Here is a 12,841-nt window from a genome sequence, read left to right as displayed (position 1 = left end):
AGAATCGTTATCGGCGGCTGCATTGTCACTGTTTGTACTCGAGTCGATTTTTATAATTCCACCCCAAAAAAAAAAAAACATTTTCAGAAAATGTAATTTTGCAGTCTGCCACAGAAATTTTCTTTTGGTATTGTAAGAACAAAACAATTATTTTGTAATAAATCGTTTTTATTGATCACAATTTATGGTATTATATCAGTTAAGTTGGCAAATGATGGTGATAAATATTCCTCAACCTATAAACTTTGAACATGAAAAAGTATTTCAACAGTCATCATTATTTCTGTGCGTTTGCAATCGTACCTCCCTAAAAACACACAAATAAATTAGGCTTAACGATCAGGACCTGAGCACCATTCCAACGAGACTTTTCACATGACAACTATCAATTTATAGCCAGCGTTTTGCTGTGCACGGAGGTTTGCAAATACTGCCCTTAGTGCGACATTGCAGTACTATCAGCGAGCACTTGACAAGACAAATCCTTAAGTGCATTTGCTACGAACACTTTTTAATTGTGCCGTTTTGAATTGTTTGCCGACACCTAAGTGGTGGCAACGACTTGCGGGAGGCTTTCATCCAGCAGTGGATGGATCGTGGTCGTCGACGACGACGATGATGTTGACGAAATAAGTTGCATCGTTCTCCTTTCCGTCGTTTTTTTTCTCTCATTCATTTTGAAACTTGCGGCGGTTTAACAAAAAAAAAAGAGTAAAATTTTTTTCTTTCTACGGACCGTAAACGGAACACCTAAATGGGTATTATTTTGGTCGAAACGAGTTCCTAAGTGAATGCCGGAGTGGCTCCCCAAAGGGGGAGCATGCGGTGAGGGTGGCAGTCAGTGAGGGCAGCAGAGCCGGGCCTGTGTTCTTTAGCCGTCGAATTATTTACTGGGTGTCGGCCCATTGGCTTAGTGTCGTAACCTGATCGTTGCCCAGTTTGACGTCAATGTCTTCGGGATTCTCATAAATAAACAAACAGATTTGGCAAAGCCAAGCGTGGCTGAGAATGTGAGTTGGGTGGGTGGCTGGGGGGGGTGCGGCGTGCGGTTTAAGGTGGGGGCTCGAGGGGAGATTGGGCCTGTGGGCTTTGGGGAGTGATGGTGGAGGGGGTGTGTGAGACTGCACTGCCACCCAGACACTCTGGGGGCTTGGTGAGATCTGGTTGGGGCGGGGGGGGGTTAGAAAAAGAGATTGCAAAACGTGAGGCAGATAAGAATGGCTGACTACACCACCACCGTGCTTGAATGTTCTAAGAAGAACAAAACATTTACAGAGAACAATAATCAAGAATGATAATCGCAGCGTTTTCGCAGTCTTCATTCCTTCGTTAGCTGCAAGCTTGAACAAAAAAAAAAGGAATTACAATTGATGCTCTGTCAGCTTTACGAGCGCTGCGATGCCATTTTGCAGCGAGCAAAGTGTGCCACACGCGGACAGTTGTGCCACATGCCGGGCGCATTGGCCTGCGAGGGTGCGTGCTTGCAAGATGTCAGCGGCGCGGCTATCGAGTGTGCAGGCGGTGCAATTGCACCCAACCCACGGGACGGAGGAACCCAGGCCAGAGGTCGCAACCGGGTACCCGATACCCGTACCCTACCCGATACCCAGCTACCCGTACCCGGCTGGGTACGGGTATGGGTACGGGTAAGGAATCAAAACCCGTTTGCGACCTCTGACCCAGGCGCTGCATGGGCACCAGGGGGCCCATGCCAACCTCAGCGAGATGCACACAGTCTATACAGCTAAAGTGAGAACGCTGTCGTTCTGCTCGATGTGCTGCGCTGTGCTGCTGGAACGCAGCTTTGGTACGATGTTGATGACATCACCAAGCCCAGTCCGTCACCTCCCGTCCGGTGGCACAACTTGCAAACGGAGCCGAGAATTTATTCGGCGAAACTTATTTCGCGTTATCCGATGAGTCGAATAATCGAACCGATACAAATCGGTAGATCCATGGATGACTTAAATCATCGGATGGCCAGCCAGCTCTGTCGACGCCCGCGTGTGCCCGCGTGCGTGTGTCCGCCAGCAGTGCTGGAAGAGGCGTGTATGCGTACACGTGAGTGTTGCCCAGCTGACGTATCAGGAAAGTAATGCGACCCCCTCCTTCCTGGTCCCTTGACGTCAGTGGCCCCTTCCTGCCTTGGCCGGGAGCCAGACGGCACACACAGAGAGCGAGAGAGAGGGACGACAGAGAAAATGCTTCGTGTAATAACTGTTTAGAGGCGTGCGCGAAGGGCACACGCTTCAACGGATGCGCGCACACACACACATGCGCTCGCTTGTGCGTGCTTGTGTGCGCGCACGGTCACTCGGCTCGCTTGCGCTCGGCACGCATCCGCCGCTCGCTCACTGTCCCACAGGTCACGGTGGGACGGGTTGGACCTCTGGGTTCCCGATGCACAACCATCAGCGTTGTAAAATCCGATGGATGAAACCCAGCGGCGTATGGTGCAGTTGTTGGCATGTGGGCCCTCTAGGGCTCTCCGTCTCTCTCGCTCTGTCTTCATAGCTCGGCGCTTTTGGGCTCCTCTGGCCCGTGAGTTCCCCAGTTGCAGTTGCACCGCCTGCACACTCGATAGCCTCATCGCCGATGAAAGCCTCGAGAACAATGAACAAAACCGTTGAGATTGTTGCCAAAAAATATTGCGTGAGTTTTACAACAAAGAACCCCCGTAGCTATGCAAACACAAAGAGAAACGGGACTTCTGATCAACCAGTTTATTTCTTTGGAGAAAATAAAATGTGTTGCGATGACTCTTTCTCGACCTAAACCACAATGAAATGGACATTAACCCGTGGAAACGTCTTGACGTAGCATTCCCCTTAATGCGAACACGCAGAAACATGCAAGTGTGTCCGCTAATGCTTTGGTCTGGCATCCACCGGCGTATACGCGCCAGTGGCAATTGATATCTACTAAAGCACGGCCTGGGTCACCCATAGGTTTGACTCACGCCACTTTAAATGAGTAACTGGTGTCGTGTGTTCGACGTCAGCCTTGCAGAGGGGGAGCGGGTAGGCGGAAGGGGTGGATGGTTGAGAATGTAATGGTTAAATTTCGATTTAAAGCTTTCGTGACTGCAGGGATTCATCTTCATGGTTCTTTCGGTAAAGTCACATAGAAGGGAAGTAATAATAATAATATAAAGCAATGGTTCTCTGTTGGCATTAACAGATGCTCGCTAACAGCAGTGAGAATCTGGGCAGGATTTGTACAAAACTCTGCCCTTCCCACTGTGGCCGACTTATTAGTGAGCTTCACGGCACTCACCAAAGCAGCTGCAACGTATCTGTGCCATGCACAGCCCCCTTTGTCAATCCACTGCTGGATGAGGGCCTCCCCACGTTGTACGGGTCACGGTGGGGAAGGGAGCGGGGTTATTTTTGGCCCTACTTCACCACGCTGGTCAGTGCGAGCTGATAAAGGAGGGGAGCTTAGGTACGGGAGAATAGAAGTACTGTGTGTGTTGGACTTCTTTCGCACCATACGTAGCCAACCGTGCTAATCGGTGGTACAGTTTGACATCTTACATGAATTACCCATCCTGGGGATAAGGATACCGAGAGGTATGAGGAAAGAATTGGCCGTACACAGACACATTTTTTGTTACCAGGAATTTCTAGTATCATTCGCTGCGGATGCCCCTGCTGCAAAATGCACAGTGATGTAGTTTACAGGAAAACTGTACCGGGCCTCTTGCAGCACTCTCTTAGTGTGAGAGTGAACAAAACACAATCCCCGTGTGGCCTTGCAAGAGCAGCAATTCCATTGGCCCAGACGCGCACAATGACGCAAACCGATCTTCCGTTGCGGCCAATCGCGTCGACTCGCACCCGTGGTGAATGTCCAAATTGGCGTCGCTCCCATCGATGCAGGCGAGGAGATGGCACCGAGTTATTCGAGATGAAATATAATTAGTTATTTCCACAGATGTATCAGACACGGTCACAAGACAGACAGTGGCTTGGGGTGGGGGCTCCCTCCTCTTACCCCCCCCCCCCCCACTGTCAATTCTTCTCGCGGGTCTAAATACCCTTCCAAAAAAAAAATGCACGTATAAATGGGCTCTCTCTTAACTTGTTGGAATTCGGATTAGTTTTTTGGGAAACCAATGATGGCCATTGCAGAAGAAAGTTAAATTGTACAAATTTATCACGGTGGTATACGGGCAATAAAATTTTACACTGACCACTAATAATCTGAAATGTGAGCATTTACGCCTCAGGCCTGGGTTGCAGTGATTCAGAGCCAGTCGATAAACAAAGCCGCCCTTTTATGGTGTCATAATAAGCCCGGTATACTAGATTCCAGAATAACCCGGAATGATGTGAACGCTTGTGATAATTCTGCTAAAGTGCAGAGTATGCTCGGCACGTCACCGCCCGTCATTATATTATTAGTGGATTAAAAAGGCGTTTGTAGTTTTGGCCATTATCACCATCATCATCACCATCATCTGCCTTTTTATTCATCGGTTCCAACTTACACGGCGCGGGTGGCAAATGACAGACCACAGGGGGGTTCGAAACCAGTTCCAAGGCAAGTTAGAATTTTGATTGATGGCGGCGTCAAGTCTCAGAGCTTACGTACGTAAGTGCCCCCCCCAACCCCCCACAAAGCCCCTCCCCCCCCCCGTGCCCCCCCCCCGCACCACCCACCCGGCCGTGCATCCGTCAAGCAAATGCGAGCGCCTTTAATGGGCGCGCGGCAGCGTTGCTCAAGCGAGCGCGCAATTAACAAACCCACTTCACCGCTTGCTTGGTCAGGTGCCCAGCCCTCGGCCGCCATCAAACAAACCAAAAAATTGTGGGGGTTTTTTTGTGTTATAAACTGCGGTTTTAAATAATCGCTGAATAATTATCGAAGTCACGTGGTGAATTACGCACGGAGATTACTGTGAGAAGCCAAGCGGCCCTATAAGGTTGGATTGTCCCAACTAATTTAGTATCACCGTATTCTCTTGATTTATAAGACCCCCAACTCCAGAAAGTCAAATGCACTGCCCAAAACATAGCGATACGGTTATAAGGTATATATCTGCTCACATACGCATGTACACGCGCACACAGCTACCGGATCGCCGAATAAGCGGCACCGTCGAATTTGTCCTTACGTCATGAAGTGAAAACAAAAGTGTCCCTTTGACTGCGGAGAATGCGGTATAACTTCGCTGAATGAAACCGAAGCTGAAATGAAGTGCGGACGCACAATTAATGTGCTGTCGTCACTCCGAGGCAGCTGGACATTTTTGGCGTGTTTCAATACCTCCTGTGCTGTCGACGATATCCCAGTCACCCTAGATCATTTACTCCTTGTTTTTATTATTATTATTTTTCTTACACACGGTGTTGTGCACCGACTGCGCCAACACACACACAAAAACCACGCACAAATTGACGGTCGTAATCCACGGTAATTCAAGAAGCTGATGCGCTTGATGATTTATAACAAAATTTGCCTCGGCGGTCTTCGGAGCACACTAATTGTCCATTCTTGCCTCCGCGCTACACCGCTGTGAGCCTCTACACCCGCTGCCGCCCCGCCGAGTGTAGAGTCTCCCTTTGTAACTTCGCTTGTTTCCATCTCCCCTTCCCTCCGCCACTCCCCCCTTGCCCTGCCTTGGCGACAGGTGATGGAGACAAAGAACATGCTCTATCTCGTCACGGAGTACGCGCGGAACGGCGAGATGTTCGGTGAGTTGCCCTCTCGGCCACTACTTGCCTCGCTTCCCCCCCAACCTCCTCCACGCACATGCCCAGCGTCTTGCCTGCGTGTGTAGGTCAACTCAGCCTTAAAATAATTAACCCCCCCTCCACCGGTGCGGTGCGTAAAAGATTGGCACCGGGAAGACGCGTGGACGGGCTTGGTGCTGGTCACCCACTCCCCGTCGTGTGTCGTGCTGGCCTTGAAAGGCGCTCGCGGACAGCACTTTCCCCAACGGTCTGTTGAAGGCTAACTGGGGGATCTTTGTCTCTGCATGTTGTTGAACTTCTTTCGCACAGGACGTAGCCAACCATTATGGTGTGCTAATCTCGTGGTTAGCACACCGTGCTATGGATCCGGCGACCCAAATTTGATTCCCGCTCACGACCAACATCAGTGACGAATAAACAAATTCGTCCAGGGCCTTGCCTGGGGACTATCCAGCATAAAATAGCTGGTGCAGTGTGTAAACCTCGATAAAGTGATGAACAACTTTGTGGGGAAAGTTAACAGTAGTTGTCCTACGGATAGACTCGTCCCCACCAAAGGAATGTAACATTTCCACCAATTGCCTCAGGGGAGATGAGCACAGGCCGCCCCCATGCTTATTTGGGCAAGCAATCGGAGCGCACCGCGCAGTGGTTGTGGAATGCGTGGGTGGACAACGGGCGTTCACAGCCCCCCCCCCCCCCCCCGTAAATTAACACGAGCCCATCGGAGGTGCCGCCATGGTGTGACGCATTCGCAGATAACATTGCCTTTCGATTTAAAGCTTTCGTGACTGCAGGGGTTCATCTTCTTGGTTCTTTCGGTAAAGTCACGTAGAATGGAAAAAAATAAAAAAACATAATAAAATATTTTATTATGTTTCATTTTATTATTTTTATTGTTTCCATTCTACGTGACTTTACCGAAAGAACCAAGAAGATGAACATTGCCTTTGCTTTTGATAAGAGCCTGACAGGGCCTTTGTGCGAGTGCGAGTGGCAGCGTGGGGCGCCGTTCAAACATTCGCGCGTGCAGGTTTGCGCTGCGGAACCGGAGAACTGAGCTCAACAGGGTCACGTGGTTATCTGCAGTTTTGCTGCGCCTCTCGTACTGTGATTGAATACAGCACGTTCATTTGTACAACTTCCAAATACCTACAACAAAAAATATCCGTCGATTCAGCCGCAGATGAGTAGTACCGAGTACGTTGTCTAAACTAAACTATTATTTTTTTGACTAGGTAAGGCCCACTGAGCTATATAGCTCTTTTTCAGACGCGACCTGGCCACAAATGATAGCTCAGCGATTCCCAGCCGTGGCTCACCTCACTGACGAATGATGCCAGGACCACTCAAATTCTTTATCTAACGGACAATGAAACATCACCGCCTGAGTTCGAGGAGTTTCCGTTGAGCGAACGAGCTGAAATAACCATCGCACTGACACTGTTCATACGCAGACACACGGGGGCTCTGACCGTAAACCTCGAGGCACCTTGAGCATCTTTGCACGCTCTGTGGCTTGGTGTGAGCACCTGTTGGCTGGTGCGCGCTTGCTCCTGTGCCTATGGGGCTCGCTCGCCCCCCCCCCCTCCTGCCCCCGTAGGAGCGAGTGCATGCGAACGGGAAGTTCAGCTTCATTAACTGAAGGGGTCAAACTTGTGAGGCTCCACAGGGGCGCTCTGTGTCTTGACCTTCGCTCTCTCTGCCAGCGAAGTGTCGCTTTAAAGCTATCTGTGTGTGTGTTGGTTCATGGGGAGCGGCGTTGCAGTGGTTAGCGCGCCGCGCTACGAATACGGCGACCCGAGTTCAGTCCCCGCTCACGGCCACCAACAACAGTGACGATTATCTGAACCTGTCCTGGGCCTCCCCGAGGTTGATTTGCCCTCAAATGAGTACCTGGATACGGTGTGTAAACATCGCTAAGAGGGAGACAAAAGTGACCGGGCGTGGTGCTGGCCTCCCAGCCTCTCGTGTACCGTGCCAGCCTCCATAGGTGCTCGCTAACAGCACTTGCCCCAACAGTCTGTTAAAGGCTATACGGTGGATCTTTGTATTTGTTGGTGAGTGAGTGAGTCAGCGAAGGAGGAGCAGTGGTGGAGTGTGATTTGTGCACCAGGCGACCGAAAATTTGCGAGTGACATATAAAACAGTCTTGGGGGAATCCCCTAGGTCGACTCAGCCTCAAACGAGTACCCTGAGCGATGTGTGAACATCAACCGGCAATGGTGCTGGCCGCAACCGATTCCTCGTTATGCCGTTTCCCACCTTGATGGGTGCTTGCTCAGCCCTCGCCCCAACAGTCTTTGGGGGACGATCGGGTGGGATCTTTGTCATTCTGCTGTCGGCGCGTGTGGGAGTCTGAGGCTCGCACCAATTGAGTTTCTCTAAATGTTAGTCGAGGCGTAGTCATCGGGCGCGCGGGGTGGTGGTTACGCTGCTGGGGCGTTGTGTGCAGAGCATCAGCCGGCGATGACGCGCGTGCGACGCACACAAGCTGGAGGGTGAATCACAGAGACGCGTCTCAACTTGATTGGCGATGTCTCATTGCCCCTTGCTTTCTACGTTTTTGTAAGGTATGCGCAGTATTTGCGTATTTATCTGCGTATGCATCATGGGTGAAGATTGCTTAAGAAAAGAACAAATATATTTTTTCAGATTTCTTTTTTGCTGTTGAAAGAAACACTTTACAATCGTTGCCCGGGCTTTAAGGTGTTCGGATCATTTGCTTGATGTAATCGTTTTAAGTATCGTCACGCTAACAGGAGTAACGTCACCTGATGCCATGTGACACCACTTGTGGTGGGAAAAGCACGGACGTAGCATCGTGCAGTTGACATCACAAGAAGTGATGTCATGTCAGATGAATCCCTTTTGTCATATCTAGGCCGGATTTTCAGAATTTTTGGAATTCATCCCAGAGTCGGAAATACGTGCTGAGTATGTGTGTGTGTGCTTATCCAGTGACGCTGTACATAGGTGTATTCGTAGTTTTCTCGAGTTACAAAAACGTCTATTGGTCACTGCTGGAAACAGTTCTCCGCGAATTTGCAACGACAAATCGTTCAAAAAAGTTCTGGCCGCCCCCAAATCCACGCCGCGTGCGCCTCAACTCGCATCCGAGCGACGTACGCACATGCGACCGAGGGGTTCTCGAACGCTGTCGCTCATCTCCACACTCCATCTCCTTTCCCCACCTTCGCACAACTTTTCCTATTAAATTGCTAATAAGACATTGACATGTCACGTGCCCCCCCCCCTCCCCCCCTATTGATTGTTAAATGATAAAATAATTAACCTTGGCGCGCATTCGCAACTGCGCACTCGCGTTTGGTGAGTCACGAGGAGCCGAGTTGGAACGGATTCCTCCTCGTCACACGCTCAGGAACAATCGCGCGAGATCACAGAGGGTCAGGCCGAGCGTGGTATGGAGCCACGCGGCTTTGCCACGCAGCGACCCGGCAACGCAGGGTTGGTGGATTGCGCACAGAGCTGGCCCATCGTGCACGTGAGACCAGAGGACAGCGGTGCGATGCCTGCAGGAGGCAGTGTGGCAAGCAGGTTGCAGACTCTCTGTCTGCGCCGGGATTCACTGTTTTGGCGAGAAAAAAAAAATCACGTGGGCCGACAAGGAGTTTGGCCAAACGTGTCAAGTAAGACGAGATGGTGTAACCATCGCTGCTCAAAACTATTTTTTATTTTTATAGAGTGCAATTGTGAACAACAGACAAATCAGACATTAGCACATCAAATCGGCATAATCATTGAATCACTGCAGCTCAAAGACTCTTGAGACTCGGCGAAGGTTTTCCGTAATAGTAAATGATTTAGGAAACAAAACGAAAAAAAAAACACAGATTGGGACTGGATACCTGCAATTGAAGCAAGACGTCCCGTGAAGAGTACAGCGCTCGTTCTCGAACGAGACGCCGCTGTGCCCTCAAAACTGATCGCGCGATCATCTGTGGAGGGGGCGGTGGGAGAAGGGTACATGGGAGGCTGCTGTGGATTGAATTGGCGGGGGGGGGGGGGGGGGTGGCCGCAGTGCTGATGGCATTGTTATACCCCCCCAAAAATTCAGAAATAAATCCAGAACGGAACGTACAGCCCTTGATAAGAGCGTGCGACGAACCTGCGACCGACGTCACACTTCAAGTGAACCCGTGGTACGTGCGAATGTGCGGGGGGCGAGCTAATTGCATGGTGCGCGTCCGTGTGTATTATTATATCGCGTCGTTTGTAAGGCAAGTAAGAGGGAGTGAAATCGGTGGCATTGGGAGTTGGGTTTTTTTATCTTTTGCCGGGCAAACGAAAAATCGGCGAGAATCGGAAGGCGCAATGGTAATTGTTAGATACGTGTTTAGAAAAAAAAATCTGAATTGTGCGCTGTAACATTGTAAACACAGTACGGTCGTGGGTTTCGTGAGTAGGGAAATATGTGAGCGTGTATCGCTTAAAATGTCGAGTTGTTTAAAACGACGAATGCAAATTGTGAAATGCAGCACTAAAGGGTATTGCAGCAGACTATGAAGGCATCGTAAAATAAAATGTACTCGCATTTTTATTTGTGGAAGAAAATTAAAACTTGTATGCTCAGTGTGCATTAAATATACGAGGAAAAAGACGAACATCCTGCTGTAGCCACCACACACTGTTGAGAACGAGTGATGTGAGCGAGCACTGATGAAGGCTGGCACGGCGCACAAACGTGGGAAGTAGGACATCACCACGCATGGTCGCCTTTGTCTCCCCAGTGCTGACGTTTACTTACACACCACACCAAGTACTCATTTGAGGCTGAGTCTACCTAGGACCGGTTCAGATAATCGTCACTGATGATGGTGGCCGTGGGCGGGCATCGAACTCGGGTCACCGGGTTCGTAGCGCAGCGCGTTAACCATTGCGCTTCCTTCACAAAGACGAAGATCCCCCGTGTAGCCTTAACAGACTGTTGGGACAAGTGCTGTTAGCGAGCACCTATGAAGGCCGGAACGGCACACGAGGGGGTGGGTGGCCAGCACCACGCCCGACCACCTTTGTCTCCCGAGTGGCGATGTTTACACACCGCACCAGGTACTAATTTGAGGCTGATTCGACCTAGGGGAGGCTCAAGACCGGTTCAGATAATCGTCACTGATCTTGGACGGTGAGCGGGAATCGAACTCGGGTGCCCGGATCCGTAGCGCAGCGCAACTCTAACCGCTCCGCCGTGTGCGTGCGCACACACACGCACACACGCGGCCCGGCTGTACGTCCGTGGCGCGCGCGCACAAACGCAAGCGCCGCCGCGCGGGGGGCCGTGTTTGATGAGCACCCGTGACGTGTGGCCAAGGGGAGGGGCCCTCGCAGGCCCCCCACTGGCCCCAACTGGCCCCAACTGGCCCCACTGGCCCCAACCCCAACTGGCCCCAACTGGCCCCCAACTGGTCCCCACTGGTCCCAACTGGCCCCAACTGGCCCCACTGGCCCCAACCCCAACTGGCCCCAACTGGCCCCCAACTGGTCCCCACTGGTCCCAACTGGCCCCAACTGGCCCCAACTGGGCCACCACGGCCGTGACGTCCCACTCCCTGGCTCCCACCGCGAGCATTGGCGGTATTTGCCGGGCGTTTTCCGGGCGTGACCTTCATCGAAGGGGGGGGCAGGGCGGCCCCCCTTGACGCGGCCGGCGTGCCGTGCTCACACCCCGGCCATAAGCTTTTGCCGTTCCCCCCCCCCCCCCGTCGAGTTTGCATTTCAAGCGGTGGCTCCTGTGAAACCCCCCCCCCACCCGCCGTGCCCCCATCACCCACCTGGGGTCCTCAAACAACAACAAAAAGCGGGCTTGGCCTTTAAGGTGTTTTTTTTTCGTTTTACATCCTCCGCTTTTGTTTTGTTTTTATTAAATTGCTGCGCGTGGTCGTACCGCGCCGTTGGCAAGGCACTGTCGGTTGCGTGACGCCGCTGAGCCGGTTCTCTTCAAGAAGTTTTACAGACCACGGACGACGCATTTGAGTGCCTAGATCACTCACAAGGACATCTCTTCTCATGGCCGCTCTACATAAGCCGTGCGAATCGCACCTCCGATTAGCACGGTTGGCTACGTACGGTGCGAAAGAAGTTCAAGTGCGCGTACGTACATACATGCAAGGCAGATGAAAGAAGAAGACGCTTCGTCTCAATCCAATGCTGTACCGGATGAAGGCCTCCCCTCAACGTGAGGACGTTTGATCGTACTTCACCGTGCTGGCCAGCGATGGTTGATGAAAGATCAGTGGCTGGGCGGGCTACGACCACTTCAGATATCACATGCCGATGTTAGCCGTGACCAGGAGTAGCGCGGTGCGTCAACCACCGCACCACCGTTCCCACTCTGTTCGACGAAGCGAAATTCAAATAAAAGACATTGCCCGTGTGGCACAGACGACGCAAGAAACACAGCCTTAGCTCAGGAGTTTGTGGTGTCTCTCTCCCCAAGGTCGCGTGGATTTTTTTCTCCGGGTCCTCCCGTTTTTTCCCTCCACATTTAGAATCGACATCACGCATTTGGAGTATTTGGCCGCTATACATTTCCACGCGATAAGCCACTTCGTTGCGCTGTCATTTGTGAAAGCCAGGCCCGCTTGTGAAAAACATCTATATAGCTCAGTGGGTCTTGCCTAGTAAAATAAAAAATAGTTTGGTGTTTTGCATTTCGCCCTATAAGGGAAAGCGTGTGGGAGTTTTGCGGGAAGCCGTTGTTTTAAAAGATCCGCTCATCCACATTTTACGGGGGATCAGGTGACACTTTGTTCAAATCGCGGTGAAACACAACGCCATTATCCTCCGGGTGACACGAAACCCCAAACTGGAGGAGGGTGTCTTTACCGCACGGACAGATGCGTCTTTACAAACCGTGGCTGTGTGCGTTAGCCACCTGGCCGCACGAGCACCTGCTTTGGGTTTGTACCTCAGGACCCATTGCCTCCCCAACAACAACAGCCGCCATTCGCCACTCAGCGGCGGTGACGTCACCGCGGCGCTCGTGCCAGGCTGCGTGCACGTTGAGGCCAGGTGAAGTGTCGAACACCCGCTGGGCAGGAGGCCACGGGACAGACCCAGCAGGTGCCACGGGTCAACTAACCGACCATGCCAACTCGCTGTGTTTTAGCGACCCGGCTATGTCA

General features: G+C 51.6%; 1 protein-coding gene and 1 long non-coding RNA gene across 3 annotated transcripts in view; one reads left to right on the top strand and one right to left on the bottom strand.

Annotated features, from left to right (window-relative positions):
- The window catches only part of LOC133342070 (serine/threonine-protein kinase SIK2-like), an 84,831-nt gene that overhangs the window by 21,860 nt on the left and 50,130 nt on the right, over positions 1-12,841 (top strand). For both annotated transcript variants that reach the window (XM_061550987.1, XM_061550985.1), the window contains exon 3: positions 5,636-5,699. In XM_061550987.1, coding sequence (XP_061406971.1) covers positions 5,636-5,699 — 64 coding nt within the window. The remainder of the gene's footprint in view (positions 1-5,635; positions 5,700-12,841) is intronic.
- On the bottom strand, positions 9,001-10,457 carry LOC133341964 (uncharacterized). Its single transcript, XR_009755080.1, has 3 exons — positions 10,326-10,457; positions 9,569-9,658; positions 9,001-9,288 (listed from the first exon to the last, which is right to left on the bottom strand). It is a non-coding gene; the product is annotated as an uncharacterized LOC133341964 (long non-coding RNA).

This window comes from Lethenteron reissneri, chromosome 13 (genome assembly GCF_015708825.2).
Source record: "Lethenteron reissneri isolate LAM-NWPU_2019-01 chromosome 13, ASM1570882v1, whole genome shotgun sequence".
NCBI classification, from domain to species: domain Eukaryota; kingdom Metazoa; phylum Chordata; class Hyperoartia; order Petromyzontiformes; family Petromyzontidae; genus Lethenteron; species Lethenteron reissneri.
This window is presented reverse-complemented; position numbering and strand designations above follow the sequence as displayed.